The sequence below is a fragment of the Pelodiscus sinensis genome, chromosome 2 (genome assembly GCF_052426305.1).
Source record: "Pelodiscus sinensis isolate ZL-2025 chromosome 2, ASM5242630v1, whole genome shotgun sequence".
Classification (NCBI taxonomy): Eukaryota; Metazoa; Chordata; order Testudines; family Trionychidae; genus Pelodiscus; species Pelodiscus sinensis.
In genome coordinates, this window is record NC_143053.1 from 24,195,080 (window position 1) to 24,210,706 (window position 15,627).

The 15,627-nt window shown below is 49.5% G+C and overlaps 1 protein-coding gene across 2 annotated transcripts; it reads right to left on the reverse strand.

Moving 5' to 3' along the window:
* Positions 1-8,350: 8,350 nt before the first annotated feature.
* On the reverse strand, positions 8,351-14,670 carry CCN3 (cellular communication network factor 3). 2 transcript variants are annotated; one of them, XM_006130775.5, is made up of 5 exons: positions 14,234-14,650; positions 13,905-14,130; positions 12,972-13,223; positions 9,910-10,118; positions 8,351-9,099 (listed from the first exon to the last, which is right to left on the reverse strand). In XM_006130775.5, exons 1-5 carry the CDS (start codon positions 14,306-14,308, stop codon positions 8,806-8,808), a joined length of 1,056 nt encoding a protein of 351 aa, XP_006130837.3. In that variant the 5' UTR covers positions 14,309-14,650; the 3' UTR covers positions 8,351-8,805. The 2 variants fall into 2 exon arrangements, with proteins under 2 accessions (XP_006130837.3, XP_075776301.2); XM_075920186.2 differs by lacking the exon at positions 13,905-14,130 and having other exon boundaries at positions 14,131-14,670.
* Between the last annotated feature and the right edge of the window lie 957 nt (positions 14,671-15,627).

Sequence of the window (15,627 nt, forward strand, 5' to 3'; positions counted from 1 at the left end):
CAGCAGTTTGTATTTTTACCTCGTGCCTCCTGATGCTCTCCCTTCTCCCTCCCCCTTCTCTGATCTCGAGAGCTGGAGCAGGGATGTGTCTCTGGCAGGAGGGACCCAGACAGATCGAAGGGAGCTGAGGCTGGTGGTGAGCAGGAGGGAAACCCCAGCTGTAGGCCCGGCAGCTGAGACCCTGAGAACAGTGCCGTGGCACTGGGAGGGCTGGGAGCGGGGCCCCAGGAGTGTAGCCCCAGGAATGGAGACAGGTAAAGGGACCTGGAAGCAGAGTCCTTGGAGTGGGGCTCTAGGCATGGGGCTACTATAGAGGAGGGGAGCATGGGTTTGGGGGCCACAGCCCCAAGAGCAGAGCCCTGAGCATGGACCCAGGAGTAGAACTGTGCACGGGGCCTTGGACACAGGGCCAGTGGCTCGGGACCAGGACCAGCAGTTGGCAACCAGGGCCAAAACCCCAGGCACAGCGGCGGGGGAGTGAAGTCCTGGGAGCAGAATCCTCCACATAAAAGCTGGGGGTGTTATTGCTGCCCTTCTTTCTGCCCCTCTGCTGGAAGCAGGTCTGCCTTCTGATCTGGGCAACCAGGGTGTGTCTAGACTACAGACTTTTGTCGACAAAACTATACCTGCATCTACACTGCCGCTGAGTTCTGTCGACATAATGTTGACAGAACTCAGCAGTTTTGTTGATGCCGGTAAACCTCATTCTATGAGGAATAACGCCTTTGTCAACAGAGTTCTGTCGACAGAAGGTAAGTGTGGACGCAGGGGAGAATTTACATCGACAGTAAAGGCCTCCAGGAAGAAGGCCTGGTGGACACTCCTGCCACTGCTTTCAACTCTATTGTTCCTGCCTACAGCCACCTTTAAAAGGCACAGGCACCCAGAATCAGCATTCTGGCATCAAGCCAGCTCCAGACAGGACCCCGACTGTGCAGCTTTTTCCAGTAAGGCAAGTCGGAGCCATGTTGCAGGGACAAGCCCCCCAAAACCCCCCTGGCCATTCCAGGGACACATCCCCCCCCAGAAATCCAAGGGCACAAAACACCGGGCACACCCCTGGTCAGGGCCTGAGATCAGAGCCTTCCTGGAGCTGTGGGCTGAGGAGGAGGCTCTTCAGCTACCACAGTCGAGGCCCAGGAACGTGGACATATATGTCAGAATGGCTGACAGCCTGGCCAGGAAAGGCCACCACCCCCGCATGGCACTGCAGGTCAGGGCCAAGATGAAGGAGCTAAGGCAGGGGTACGTCAGGGCCCATAAGCACAGCTCCCGCTCCAGGGAAAGGCCATACTCCTGTGCATACTACGAGGACCTGGACAGGATCCAGGGGGCAGGGGAACCCTTGTCTCCTGAGCGGCTTGTGGAGTCTGCCCTGGAGACCCCTGTGCAGCAGTGGCCGCAACTCCAGCCAGACGACCCAGAGCTCCAAGAGAAGGAGGAGGAGGACAGAACCCGGAGCACCCAGGAGCCAAATGCCCAGATGCAGGAGGCCTCCTAGGCAACTTTGGACACCGGGGAGGGAATATCAGGTGAGTGCTGTGAGGGTCCAACACACACAGGGCAGGGCAGGCAGGAGCTAAGTGGATGGTGCAGTGCTGTGACATGTCATGCTGGTCATAGCCTGGGGGGAAGGAGGACACACCCATGGCCACCCTCAGGGAGGGCCATCCTACTCCTGCACCCGCATGACTGCTGGGCACCACCTGCTCCTGGCAGGCAGTGATGCCAGGTGCAGGCATGAGTTGGGGTTGCTGGGTTTGCCTCACAGCTGCAGACCTGTCAGCATTCTGCAGGAACCCCAACCATGGCCATTTGTCTATGTTGCTTGGCTATGGGATGTGTGTGTGTGTGTGTGTGTGTGTGTGTGTGGAAGGGCAGGATGGTGGCCAGGGCACACCATGCCTTACTGAGACCCGCATGAGCATCCTCTGACCCTAGGACAGGCACTGCCTGCTGAGAAGGAGGGCGTGCCCTCTCAGGGAAAGTGTGAGCATACATGGCTGATGACTTTTCCCTCTTGTCCTCCACTGCCGGACCAGCTGACCAGGAGGGAGGTGCCACACCTGCCCCACCACCCAGATGGCTGCAGTGAAACCCGTTGGCACTGGTGCACCTATTTAGACCTGGTACGCCAGCACATCTCGGTCCTGCGAGGGATGCAGGACTCAATGGACAGGAGGATGGAGGCAGAGGCCGAGTGGCGCAGGCGCTTGCTGAAGGAATTTGCCCAAGAGAGCACTGATATTTGTGCTGTGATCCGTGAGGCCATGGCCTTCCCCAGTCCTTTGCCTGGTCCTGCTCTTCCTGCTCAACTTGCCCCCCCCAGCCCCTGCCCCCCCCAACCTGTGCCATCCCAGACCCCAGGTACAGCCCCACCTCCTAGCGCCCTTCTGTCCCACCCCACACATGCAGCCATGTGCGAGAAGGCTTCCGCAGCCAAAGTGCCGGGGGCTCTTCCTCCAGGCAGCCCCCTCAGCCCTGGGCCTCCCTCCCTCCTTCCAGGTTGACATTCCCTCTTCCTACCTGTGAAAGTCACTGAGGGAAGCACTTTATTTTGTTTACAAAGAGTTTATTTTCTCTGAACATAAGAGTTTTATATTTTAGTTTTTCAAAAAAGCAACAGTGCAATAAACTGTACAAATGTTTTCACCAACACCTGGCTCTGTTCTAAGTGTGTGATGAATGAGTCCAATGTGTGAATGTGGGGCCGGGAGGGGTTTTGGGGAGGAAGGCACCAGGGGTATGGGGTAATCCCACATTTGGAAGGCCCTGGGGAACATTATTAGCCTCCATGGGAGAATTGCTCCCCAGCTGGTGGGCTTGCCAGATGGCAACTGTCTGGGGCTGCTCAAAGTGCCCCCCCTCCACATCAGCCCATGTCCCCCATGCAGGGAGGAAGGCCTCCCCTTTTCTCTCCACCAGGTTGTGCAGCACACAGCATGCTGCAACCACATTGGGGATATTGTGTTCCCCCATGTCCAGCCGAGTGAGCAGGCATCTAAATCTTCCCTTCAGCTGGCAAAAGGCGCACTCCACCTGGAAGCGAGCCCGATCCAGGTGGGAGTTAAACAGTTCCCTGCTTACATCCATGTGGCCAGTGTAGGGCTTCATGAGCCAGGGCATAAGGGGGTAGGCCGCGTCAGCCAGGATACACGTAGGCATCTGTACATGCCCTACTGCACAGTTCCTCTCTGGGAAAAATGTCCCAGCCTGCAGCCTGCGGTACAGGTAGGAGTTCCAGAATATGTGGGCATTGTGGGCCTGGCCTGACCACCCAACACAGATGTCTGTGAATTGTCCCCTGTGGTCGACAAGGGCCTGCAGCACCATGGAAAAGTAGCCCTTTCGGTTAAAGTACTGTGCTGCTCGACGGGGTGGTGCACGGATCGGGCTAAGAGTCCCATCGAGTGCTCCACTGCAATTTGGAAAACCCAGCCCTGCAAAAAGATGGTGGGCAGGGCTCTGAGGCGGAGAGTCCTATGAAGCAGCTCCAAACTGATGGTCGTCACCACCTGCAGACGGGGACAAATGCAAACACACATAAGAGGACATTAGAGGAGTTGTGTGAGCTGCTGAGAAGTACTCCCCCACCCCTCTCCTCCCCTCCCAGACCCTGAGAGCCCTCCCCTCAGGCAACCCCCCCCAGACTGCAGGGTGAGGCCAGGCAGGCTTCTACCACTCCCACCCCATCCCCCATTCCCTTTGACCTGTCCTGACCATCCCCCTTATCTGCCTGCCCCTGCCCCCTGCAACTTACTTCGATCAAGACGGCCCCGACGGTAGACCTCCCCACACCAAACTGATGCCCCACGGAGCGGTAGCTGTTGGGGTTGGCCAGCCTCCATAGAGCAATAGAGAAGCGCTTCTCCAGGGGAATGGCAGCCCGCAAGCAGGTGTCCTGGCGTTGCAGGGCAGAGACGAGCCAGGCATAGAGCTCCTGGAAGGTGGCCTTCTGTAGACATAGCCTAGGGGATTCCTCTACAATCTGGGGGCCCAACATGGTCAGTAGTTCTTGGTGGACCATTTCCCACATCTTCCATGGAAGTGATCACAGATGCTCAGGATATTCCAAATATCCTCCTGGATAGAGATTGAAGGACCACAAATAGGTCATGTCCAGGAAAACCTAGATATATAGTACCCCTACCAAAACATCAGCACTCTTCACTTTGAGTGTCCAGCTACTTGTCTGATACTTGAGAATAAAACCACAAAGTTATAATTACTGCAGCAGATTAACAAAGGTTATGATTATTTCCACACTCACAGAAAAAGGCTTCCAGCTCCCCAAACTGTATGCAGTTGACTATTTTTTCCCCCCAAAATGCATTAAATGTCCACATATTTATTCTGGAAAGCTGTTGCTTTACACTTTCTGAGAGGCTTCGGAGCCTTTGACTGCAGGGATAATGATTACACGCTTCATTCAATGCTCCGGTAATGATGAGCAGTAATTTGCCATCATTTTTGGGGGAGAAGGGATAATCATAACAGCCTAAAATATTTTCAAGGGGAAGAGGCAGCAAAAAAAGTTTGAGGCCCACCTGATTTAGATACACCCTTAGTTGAATTCAATAAGGAAAATACTTTGGCCTTCTCAAGGTTATGGGCCCAATGGTTTTCTAAGACAAAACACGTCTAAAGCCAAACTAATATTTCACTTTATAGTGCCCAAATCTTGCTCCCATTGAAATAAAAGATGAAACTTCCAATAGATTCCTCATTTGTGTGTGTGCGCGCAGATAGATATAATAAAGAACCATGAATGAATGTTTCCTGCAGGGACTGGTTCTTGGACCCAGCTGCTGGTTTGGCCTCCCAGAGTTCTAGATTAGGGTCTTGATTATGGGTGGGCAATAGCTGCCCCCTGGCCAGACATGAGTCACCAGGGTTAGTGGCTGGTGGGCTGCAGATGCTTTATTTAACTGCCTGCTTGCAGGTATGGCCGCTTGCAGCTCCCAGTGGCTGCAGTTCACTGTTCCTGACCACTGGGAGCTGCAGAAAGCAGCCCAGGCATATGGGCTGGATGTAAGTGACTGGCAGTGATAGGAAGAGACTGAGGAGGACATAGTGTGTATGCGTCTATTGCTCTTTGGTGGACAAAATTATTATTGCAGCATTTGGAGGGTATTATTGATAATGGCAGTGTGTGAGGTTGTCCCTGGGTTTGGTGATTTTAGGACAAAACCAAGATTTTTTTTCTCACTGCCTAAATCAACAAGGAAATAATTACTTCAAAGTGTCCTCCAGGGCTCAGTGCAACTTTAGCCATCTGGACTGATGCCCTAAAAAAGCCCCGCACCAGTAGCCCCAGGGGCAGAGGGAGTGAAAGGCTGAAACTGTGAAGGAATGGGATTGCCAACCCTTCTGGACCAGAGGGGCCAGATGCCATTTACTGTAGTGACATCTGGTCCAGGAGAGTTGGCAACCTGGAACAGGGCTGGTAGGGAGGCACAGGCCAAAGGAGCAGCAGGTGACCATGCAGCCGACTGGAGAGAAGCAGCACTTTTAAGGGGAAAGTGCCACTTCTCTCCAGCCACCTGATGTGAGACTATTCCTGCTCAGTCCTCCAGCCCACAAGGACCACCTGCCTCTGCCTGGTGAGTAGGGGGTAAGTGCTGAGCACCAAATTTCTTGGTGCCCTATGTAGCTATGTGTTCTGCCTATCAGTAGGGATGGCCCTGCTAACCATGTTGGTCCCACTCTATTAGAGATAGAAAGTAGGTGAGACCTTTTTCCTTCAAGAGCTCAATGTAGCTCAAAAGTTTGCCTCTTTCAAAGGTTGGTCCAATAAAAGACCATTATCTCACCCACATTACTGCTTTGTGGCTCAGGCAGCTGGAGTTGGGCTGTCCCATCCAAACTGTCTGGGCGTTGGCTTGCAATTTCTGCTGCCACCCTGGTTGTAGCATTCGGCAGGTAAGGACACAACAATATGATGGCAAGCCACCACTACTGAGGAAGGAACATGTGTGTATCCAGTGCAAGATTTCCATTACTACCAACATTTGCCAAGAAATGGGGTCATGAGGATTTGACCTTAGGACTCCACAAACACAAATTGCACTGGTTTAACTAAATCTATTTTATATAGTTAAATTGGTTCATTGCCGTTGTGCAGACAGATTTGGAACAAACAATGCCAGCTTCCATTCCTGGAGCACATAAGTGTTCCATGCTTTGCTTGCAAGCTTTGGCAGACTGGGCTCAAAACCACAAGGAAGTATTTGTTAGAAAGAACAAACTAATGAAGAGTGAAGGGAAAGCAAATTCAAGGAGGTATGATGCCCCAAGAGCCAAGCTCCCCCTCACCGCCACCAAAGAAGAGGGTCCAAATAAAATACATTTGATTCAGAAGTGAGAGGAGGGAAGAAACTTTGTCAAACTGCAGAAGTGAAGTGGAAGTTATCCTAGGAACCTCCCTGCTCAAAAATTACTCACTGTTAGGTAATAGAGCAGGAGTCAAACTCATGGCCCGCGGGCCATTTATGGCCTGAGACTTTTCACAGGTGGGGCCTGACATGGGATGGCAGCAGGGGGTTGGGCTCCTGCAACAGGTAATCCCCACTGATGTGTCCCTTGAGGAAATGTGTGCAATGGGTGGAGGGGAAAGGTTGCAGAAAGTGGTGGGGCTTGGAGAACAGGTTCCTTTACAGACTAGGGATGTGAGTGAGTAGTCAATTACCCAATAAGAATAGGCGTATCAGGTAGTCGAGTGATTACTCACCCTCCCACCCCCGCTGCTTCTGTATCAGGTAAGGGAGAGACTGCAGTGGTCCTGAGCTGGTGCAAGCCAGGACTGCTCAGTCCCAGTTCGCACTGGCCCTGGGAGCCAACTTCACTGCAGCTCTGCAATTTAAATGTAGTAAGCACCCAGTGGCTCTTACTATATTTAAAATGCAGAGCTGCAGCAGTGGTAGTTGACTAATTGATGGAAATTCTATCAACTATTCAATTAACTAGTTGACCATTACTTAATACCCCTAGTACAGAGCTCCTAGGTTTCAGGGACTCCTGAGATGGATTGCAAAAATGCATAACCCGTGGGTGATGAGTTTTAGATCCCTGAAGCAGACTTAGGATTTAGAGGTGTACCAAACAGATTTTAATGGTAACTTTTAGCTTTTTCCTGTTCTGAAAATTTTATAGTAACAAAGAATAACTAAGAAAGCAACAAAAATAACTAAGAAAAAGTCTCAGCTCAGTATTATTTACTCAGTGCTTAAACATTTACAGAAACATTACAATATATACAGTTTATATTTACATATATCATGTTACATATAGAAAGAATAACACTTTAATGTAATTTACAAGCCTTTTACGTTTGCAGCCTAATACTCTAATAACATTTGGGAAGCAGTGTTGCTTAGCAGCTAGAGAACTGGATAGTATTCAGCCATGATTGTTTTCATGGCTTGACCACTAGGTGACACTGGGCGAGGGATGCTTATCAGGTAGTCGACTTGCTTCCGCCCCTACCCTCCACTGCCTCTGAGAGGCAGCACACAGGAGGAGGGGGGAACAGGAGATGGTGCTGGGGGGAGCTGGCTTAAAAGCCAGTTCCCCCTAGCACCTTCTCCATGGAGTTGCCTGCCCATCCCCACTGCCTCTAATAGAGGCAGCGAGATGGTAGGAGTGGATAGGGGAGGCTGCCTGCGGCGGGCTGAGTCTTGCCATGGGCAGAAGTTGCTCTGGCAGCAGCCCCTGTCTGCAGGGGTCCCAGCAAGGAGCTGCCCCCAACCCCCCGTGAGTAGGGCCCACTGCTGCCATGAACAGGGGCTGCTTGCAGAGCAGCCTGTTTGTGGTGGCCAGGGCTGGCTGTGAACAGGGGCTGCTGGACTTGGCACAAGCCCAGGGGCTCTTACTACATTTAAAATGCAGAGCAGTAGCATGGGTGGCTCCATGAGCCAGGACTGCTCAAGGGTCCTTATTGACTAATAAGGGGTCCTTATTGACTCATTGTGTAGTCAGTACAAATTGTATCGACTACACAATTAGCCAGATAACCTCTATTTAACATCCTTACACTGGGCAAGTCACTTCACTGCCCCATGCGTCAGTTTCCCCATCTGTAAAGATACAGGTAGAATACTGACCCTCCTTGAAGGGTACTGTGAGAGCTAAGTACTATTACATGGTCAACTTCAGTAGGATTTGGACTGGGCAGCTTGTGAAGCCTTTAAGTATCTGCAGATTACTGAAGTCTCTCATCTATCTTGTGTGTGTCATACCTATTTTCTAGCATTCTTGGAGCTAGATGTTGCACTTGAGCCTCAGTAAAAAGAGTTAGCTAAGCCACCCTTTCTCTGCACATGGCATCAAAAATACTATGTGCTTTTTAATAAAAAAAAAATAGTTCTTATTGCAATTAAATGTTATGTAGAAACAGGGCTAGTACATAATGCAAATTGAGAGGTCAAGACCATGGATGCTTTGCATGAACAGGAAGAGGATTTTTTAATAAATGCATGATAAAAGGCACTTGTCCTGTTGCCACTGAGGTCAACACCAAATTTTCCCAAGGAGAGAAATTGGTCATTCGCTTACTCGTCTTTACAAAAGATGAAACTAAATTCCATGAAACTGAACTTTCTCTCAAGTTAGGGAAATAATATTTTTCCTCCCCTAATGCATAACATGTGTTATGTGAATGTAGGAGGAAATTATATGAGTTTAGAAAGAGGCGGGATATTACATATATATCTATTCTATATTACACTCATCTCATCATGGGTTAAGTATCATAGAAACTATTCCTACATTTTAAATTTTTTAAAAAAGTAACCTGGTTTAAGTGTTTTATGTTTTTACTTCACTGAACATGGGCTCTAACAGCTGGAAGAAAATATTGTCCTGAGGACAGTTGTTATGACAGACACAGGTAGTGATCAGCATCATTGGCTTTTTGAGGACTTTGCTTTGGGGACACTGGAACTCAACCTGAATTGTCTTCGTGTTGTGTGGAGTGCAGCATCTTCCATCAATGCAAAGCCCACAGTAGCGGGGTTTATATGCCTGGATACTGGTGCAGTTCTTGTACTCGAAGTGAACAGCTTTCAGTGACTTCTTTGTTCGGACACACTTTTTCCCCTTCTAAAGAAAATATGAAGGGTCATTAAATGTATGTCAGACAGGCAGTTGAGTATACTAACAACTGACTGAAAAACAGAAGAAAGTTAGAAACATGCAGGGTTTTAGAAGCCTTGGGCCTGTTTCTGGTCTCGTCACTGGTGCTACAGCAGTAAGACTCCAGTTATTTCAGTGGAGATATTACTATCAGAGGTGGATTAGAGTTTTATAGGGCCCTGTGCCAGAGCAAATAGGAGCCATCCCCATCCCTTCCAGCTGCAGTCCTTCTCTCCTTTCCAACTTGCTCCTGCCAGGGAATGGGTCAGGTCATGGGGGCTTGCCCCACTATCTGGCAGCAGCACTGGACAGATGCAGTAGGGGTGCCCATTTTTCCAGAACGCCATGGCATGGGCCTCATTGGTCCAGTGGCTAATCCACCACTAATTGCCATTCTCATCTATGAGAGATGTGGCCCATCCCCTTGAATTAGTGTACTGCACAAGTCAATCTCTACTTATTCTGTGGTAAGGCCCATTGTTGACAACTAAGAAAAATCCAAACCCCTTGTCCAAATTAAACCCTCGTGTAACACTACTGAAGTCACACCAGGATGTTTAGAAACCAAAACAGTAAACTCAGGTATTAGCCACAATAAATCTTACAAAACATACAGCTACCAGAACACTGTTAACAGGTAAAACTTCTGCAATGGATAGGGCTAAGCAAACTGTTGCTTGAGGGTCTGTTTAATGCACTTGAAATATTTTGTATTTGAAAAAGGAGGAGAAGTTAGGGTAATAAAGAACTCACTCTAGCAAGTGCTTGGGACCATACCTTATCAGTTAGCTGTTCACTCTCACAAGGTCGCACCATGCAGAGTCGTGTCTGTTTCACCATCTCACACTGATGATTCCTGTTTGTAATGCGGGTGGAAAAGCCCATTCCACAGCTTTTGGAACACGCGCTCCACTCTGTTGTCTGCTCAATACAGTTCGAACTTGAGTCAGAGACATCAATGCCAAGAGTTGCTTCTTTTCTAAATGCTGGAAATAAAACCCCCGAATACTCCATTACAAGAAGTGTCTTTGCTTCCTGTAAGAGTCCATTACAACTCCACCCACTTCATTAAATAGCTAACACTTTTTTTAATTAAGTGACAGTCTGTAAACCTATGACTTTGAAATAGACTTAGTAACTTTAAAGCTGATTATTGGAGTGCTTTTTAGTACTAGAGATTTGTCATTTAGATGTTTCAGAGGTGCTCACTGGAGGCCTCTGATGCTGCCAAATGGGTACTGCTTAGTGCAGTCAGGAACATACATTTCTGTACATAAGCCCTTCCCATGCATCCCAACCCTAAACTGCAGGGAAGAATACTTCATTCTCCATGTCCACTCTGATAGCTTTCCCATCCCTGCTAGCTGTGATTATTATTTCATTGCTGATTTGTAAGTCACATGTGACTTACAAGAGTTTCATGTTATTCTTTGTCAGATTAGTCACCAAAAATTTAGGTCTGAGATATAATTTCAAGACAAGCCTTATGTTTTATTAAACTGTAGTAAACAGTGAAAGTAAGTTAGATGATTTTATGGCTAGGAGAATAAAGCAATCTTGTCAATTATTAAAGAGTGATGTCAGTCAAAGTACTAGGTAAGACCGATCATTGTTAAGACACAGTACTACCATCAGAGCATATGTTAAGCTGTAAAACAAGTATTTCCAGCTTTATGGTTACTTGGTAAAGGATAACATTCTTTTACCAAAGGAAAGACTCAAAGTGACCTTCGAACACCCACTTCCTGAACCAATCAAGAGGGCTTGGTTCCCAGGAGAAACCTATTGGCTGCATCACTGATACAACACTTGCTAGAAGCACTTCCACTATCCTCTTGCAAAGTAAGGCTCCAAAAAACCCTGGAGATCTTCTAAGTAATATCTCCACAAGCAAAAGGGAAGGTGGGGGAAAGGGAAGCCTAGACCAGAGTTGCCAATGTCCACACATCAACCTGCCACTCACAAAAAACATCCAATGGTGAGGATTTGTAGGATGAGGGCAATATTTTGTACTTACATTGTGTGGTACCTTTCATCAAAGCATGTTCTAAACTGTAATTAGAGCTCCACATTCCGGTCTGGCCAGAATCAGTAAATATGGTTTTCTTTTTTAAATGGGTGAAAGGATGTTCAACAGTGTTAAGCGATTGGATCAAGGCCACACTGAAAAGCGGTGTGTAGTGGCCCCAATTCCCACCTTATACCGCTAGATTTACAGGCTCACATTACTTAAACATATGAGTTCATTGTAAAGTTTAAAAGGAAAATCATTCATAATTCCAGAAAGGAGGGGGTGGAATTACATGGCTGCTGCTTTAAAAAAATCCAGCTAATACTTGGTTTTTCTGAAAATTGCTCCCCAGGTTCCCCAAGAACTGAGCTGAAGACTTCTCCAGTTTCACTGCCAGATCAAGTGACAGGATGAACGAGAGGCTATGTCTAGCCTACATTGCTTTTCTGGGATATCAGAATGATCTGCTTTTTCGATTTTTTTTTTTTAAAAAAGCAGACACTCTTTCACCATCCCTATAAACCTCGTTCTACAAGGAAAAAGGGATGTGTTGAAAGAGCACTTTTTTCCAAAATGTGGTGCCATGTAACGTGCCAGATTTCAGAAAAGCAAAATCGGAAAAAGAGATTCAATTTGCATAACGAATATTGCATTTCTTGTCCCAATTTAACATTGAAGTGTAGACCTAGCCAGAGTGTTTGGAATGGGACGGTTCTTTCAGGCCCATTGAGCGTCTGCAACTACACTGGTAGTTTACACTAATCTGGTAACAGCTGTAGCTGTGGGACCTCAAACATACACAGGGGCTGGAAATTGGTACCATTTTAATCACCATGTCTACACTAGATCTTCCACCACTGTTACCACTGGCAACAGACAGGAGTTTCAGGATGAACATCTAGTATAAACACGGTGACTTCCGTGGGTATATGATGTTACTTAGGCCATGTCTCCACTTGTTGGATGATTGACGCTCTGGTGATCAATCCTGGAGGGTTTGAAATCAAATGCTGAGGGTGCCCCCATCAGCACTGGTACTTCTCGCTTCTGCAAGGAGTAAGGAAAGTTGATGGAACCTTTCTCCTGTCACCTCCCACTGTGGGGCTGCCCCAGAAAATTGGTGCAAGGTACATCGACTCCAGCTACAAAATTCACACAGTTGGAGTTGTGTATTTTGCATCGATTTTCTCTGTCCATGTAGACCTGGCCATGTCATGTGGAGAAACCAGCAAGACTGTACATATGGGGGCACTAGGATCCAGATAGTTGGTTCCCCCTCCTGTTTCCCTCCACCTGGCCTTGGGAGAAGACTTCAGAGAGACAGCTGTCCAGTGTCTCTGCTTGTGTCTACTCTTTGCTCCATCCTGTTTCTACCTTATCTATTTAGATATAAGCTCTTCAGAGCAGGTATCTTTTGCTACTTTTTGCACAGTGAGGTCCCTTCTTGGCTGGCCCTTAAGCACCGTCATTATAAAATCAGTTCTGAGGCCAGGCCCCACCTCTGCACACACCAGTAGGTGTAGTGATTACAGGACTAGTGATAGGCATTGTTGTTCCAGGATAGGAGTATTTCCAGGATTTGGCCCCGGTTTTGTTTTAAGAGGCTAATTACAGTTAAAAAATGGCTGTGAATCTGTTTCCTTCAGGGGTGTTTTAAGCACCTTTTGCTGCTCCACTTTTCTTCCTATTTTCTGTATAATCACTAGTGACTCTGAATGGCTTTAATGAACTGGAAGCGGAGTTCTAGTTCTGATAACCAAATGGGCATTTCCAATACACAGTCATTACAGAACTAGTTTGACCTCACTAGTTAGTCTTAATAGCTCACCAGCCATAGCAAAACTGCCCAAAGCCACTTCCTCTTTAGGTTCACAAGTCCACTTCTCACAGCACTCTCCAGGGACTTCAGTTTTCCTTGGGTAAGGGCAATCAGGTCCAGGGAGCAGGAGATCAAGGTTACAGCGAGGCACACACCCGATCTGTCCATCTCTGCAGGTACACTGGTATTTACAGCTGGGCTGGAATGTCTCTCCACTCTGATAAATAACCCCATCAAACACACAGTTGTCTCCTTCCAGTACTAGTATAGAAAGGGAAAAGGAAAGAGTTTTGTGACAGGCTACACACAGGCAGTCGTTGTTTGCTCCACTGAAACAACAGCAATGCTCCCTGATCTAGAGAACACAAGGATGGTATGAGATGCTGCGGTTCTGAAGCAAGAGATTTCTCCGGGCTTGCACATTAGGGGCGCTCACTTTGTCTGCCACACCTGCTGCCCCAATGCTTTCTCGGTGAAATGCCTGCGATGCCAGGGAGGGGAAGAGATGTCCAAGCTGTGACCTGAGGCAGGCACTGTCAGCGCCATGGCAGCTCACATGGCCAGCATACAGGAAGGTAGGTCGCAGAAAGATACATGGGGTGGAGGAAGGAAGAGTTTTCCCTGGAGGGGGGAAGCAAACATGGAAAGCCAGGGCAGAGATTTTCCCAGGGCTTCTCCCCCGGTGAGGAGCTCCACATTAGGGGCCCCAAGCCCATCTCCGCCGCCCCTCATTTGCGCGTGGGGTCGGGAAAGCGCCGGGCTCTGCTCCCATGAAGTACCCCGGGGCAGAGTCCAGCCGATGTGCCTGGCGCGCTCCCAGCCCCGAAGCCCCCAGCCGAGCCCTGCCCGGCGTCGCAGCGGCTGCAGGTGGCAGCAGCTCCAGCTGCGATGCCCAAGGGGGCCCCGTGGCAGCTAGCGCCTGCCCCCCGCCGCCTCACTCACCCATGCAAATGCCCCGGCCGGTCCCGGGGCTGCGGTCGCAGTAGAGGCCGCTGCCCCGGTCGCAGGGCTGGCGCTCGGAGCAGCTCTCCCCGCGCTGTCGGGCGCACACCAGGCAGCAGCCGCAGCCGTCCAGCAGGGCGGGCACTCCCGGGGCGCAGGTGGGCGGCTCGGCCGGGCACGGGAGGCCGCCGCACTGCGGGGGGCACGACGGCAGCTGGCCACTCACCTGCGGGCAGACAGACAGACCAAGTCAGCGGGCGCCCTGCGGCTCTTCCCCCGCAGCGCCCCGCCACGAGGCGCCGCAGCTCCGACCCCTGCCCTGCCCTTGCCTCGCCCAGCAGCAGAAGGAGGAGAAGGAGGAGGAGGCGGCGCCCCCTGCGGCCGCAGCCACTCATCAGCCTCATGCTGCTGCGAGTCCCCCCGGCTCTGCTCAGTCACCTCCCTGCGCCCAGCCCTTTGGAGCCCATTATATGGGGCGCCTCTGAATCCCCGTCCTCCCATTGGGCAGCCTGGGGCCGGGGGCGTGTCGCGGGAACCAATCCCCGCTTGCAGGGTCTGGTGGCGGGCCCCTGGTCCCATCAGACTCGGGCCTTCGGCGGGTCCAGGGCTTGGCCCGGCGCGGGGCTGCGCGTGTGCGGGGACAACGCGGAGGCTGCTGACGGAGGGGCGGGGAGAGACGGAGGGGGAGCGTGTGTCTGGGCGAGAGGGAAGTTGCTTGGGAGGCCAGGGCTCCTCTGCCGCCAGTCGAAAGATTAATGCTCTGAAGCAGCCAGATGCTCAAATAATCCAGCTGTTCCACAGAACTCCTGGAAGTAGTCGCCGGGAGTTAGTGATTTCCTGCCTCTCCGGTCAGGGTCCAGCCCTTTCAGAAGTCGCGGGTCTGTTCTGTTGTGTAAGGGAATTTCCCTGCCCCCAATTTCAGGAAGCAACACAAAACCAACAATGCTAATCGCCCCGACAGATGCGGGGGGGACGGGGAGGGGAAGGAGAGATGAAATAAATCTTCCCAGGACTATCGTCACCTTGGCACTTCCTACTGCACAAATCGCATCTGCATATACTCAGGAAGGACTAAGCAGTTCGTTCAAATTAGCCCACAGGTTTATGGCTGAGTTATTTGAAAAGATCTGTTTCCCCTAAGCTGGCCTAGTTGCTGAAGTAGCATTAAGACCACCAGTTCAGAAGTCAGTATTAGGAGGCAGGTATAGCGAACAGTGTTGCTAACTGCAAATGTTCACAAATCATGTTTCCTTAGGAATGAAGTCTGAATTCATAATATATATTCACTTGATTCTAAGAGCTGGGACTTTAAGCAAAACAGTAATTATTATCAAAAGCTTCAGAGGGGTAGAAGAGATGTGGGTTGTACCCACAAAAGCTGATGATACCATCTATATGTTTTGTTAGTCTTTAAGGTGCTGCTAGTTTATTCGTTGTTTTTTAAGTTTTTCTAGTTATTATTATGATGAGACTCATGATAAAAGTGGCAGCACTGCAGTGCTCCTCAGATCAGCCCTAGGAAGGCCACTGGGAATGTGAGAATCCTAATGGTTACCCACTTATCAAGCGAAAATTACTTTTTATTGCTTATCTGAGTTCAGTATTTTCTACTGGGAATCTAGACTTCTTTCTGTCTGTTTTCGGTTCTGTTTCAGCTGATAGACTACTCCCAACATAGTAGTATGTAAGCATTTTCTCACAGTGCATTAAGTGACATAACTAG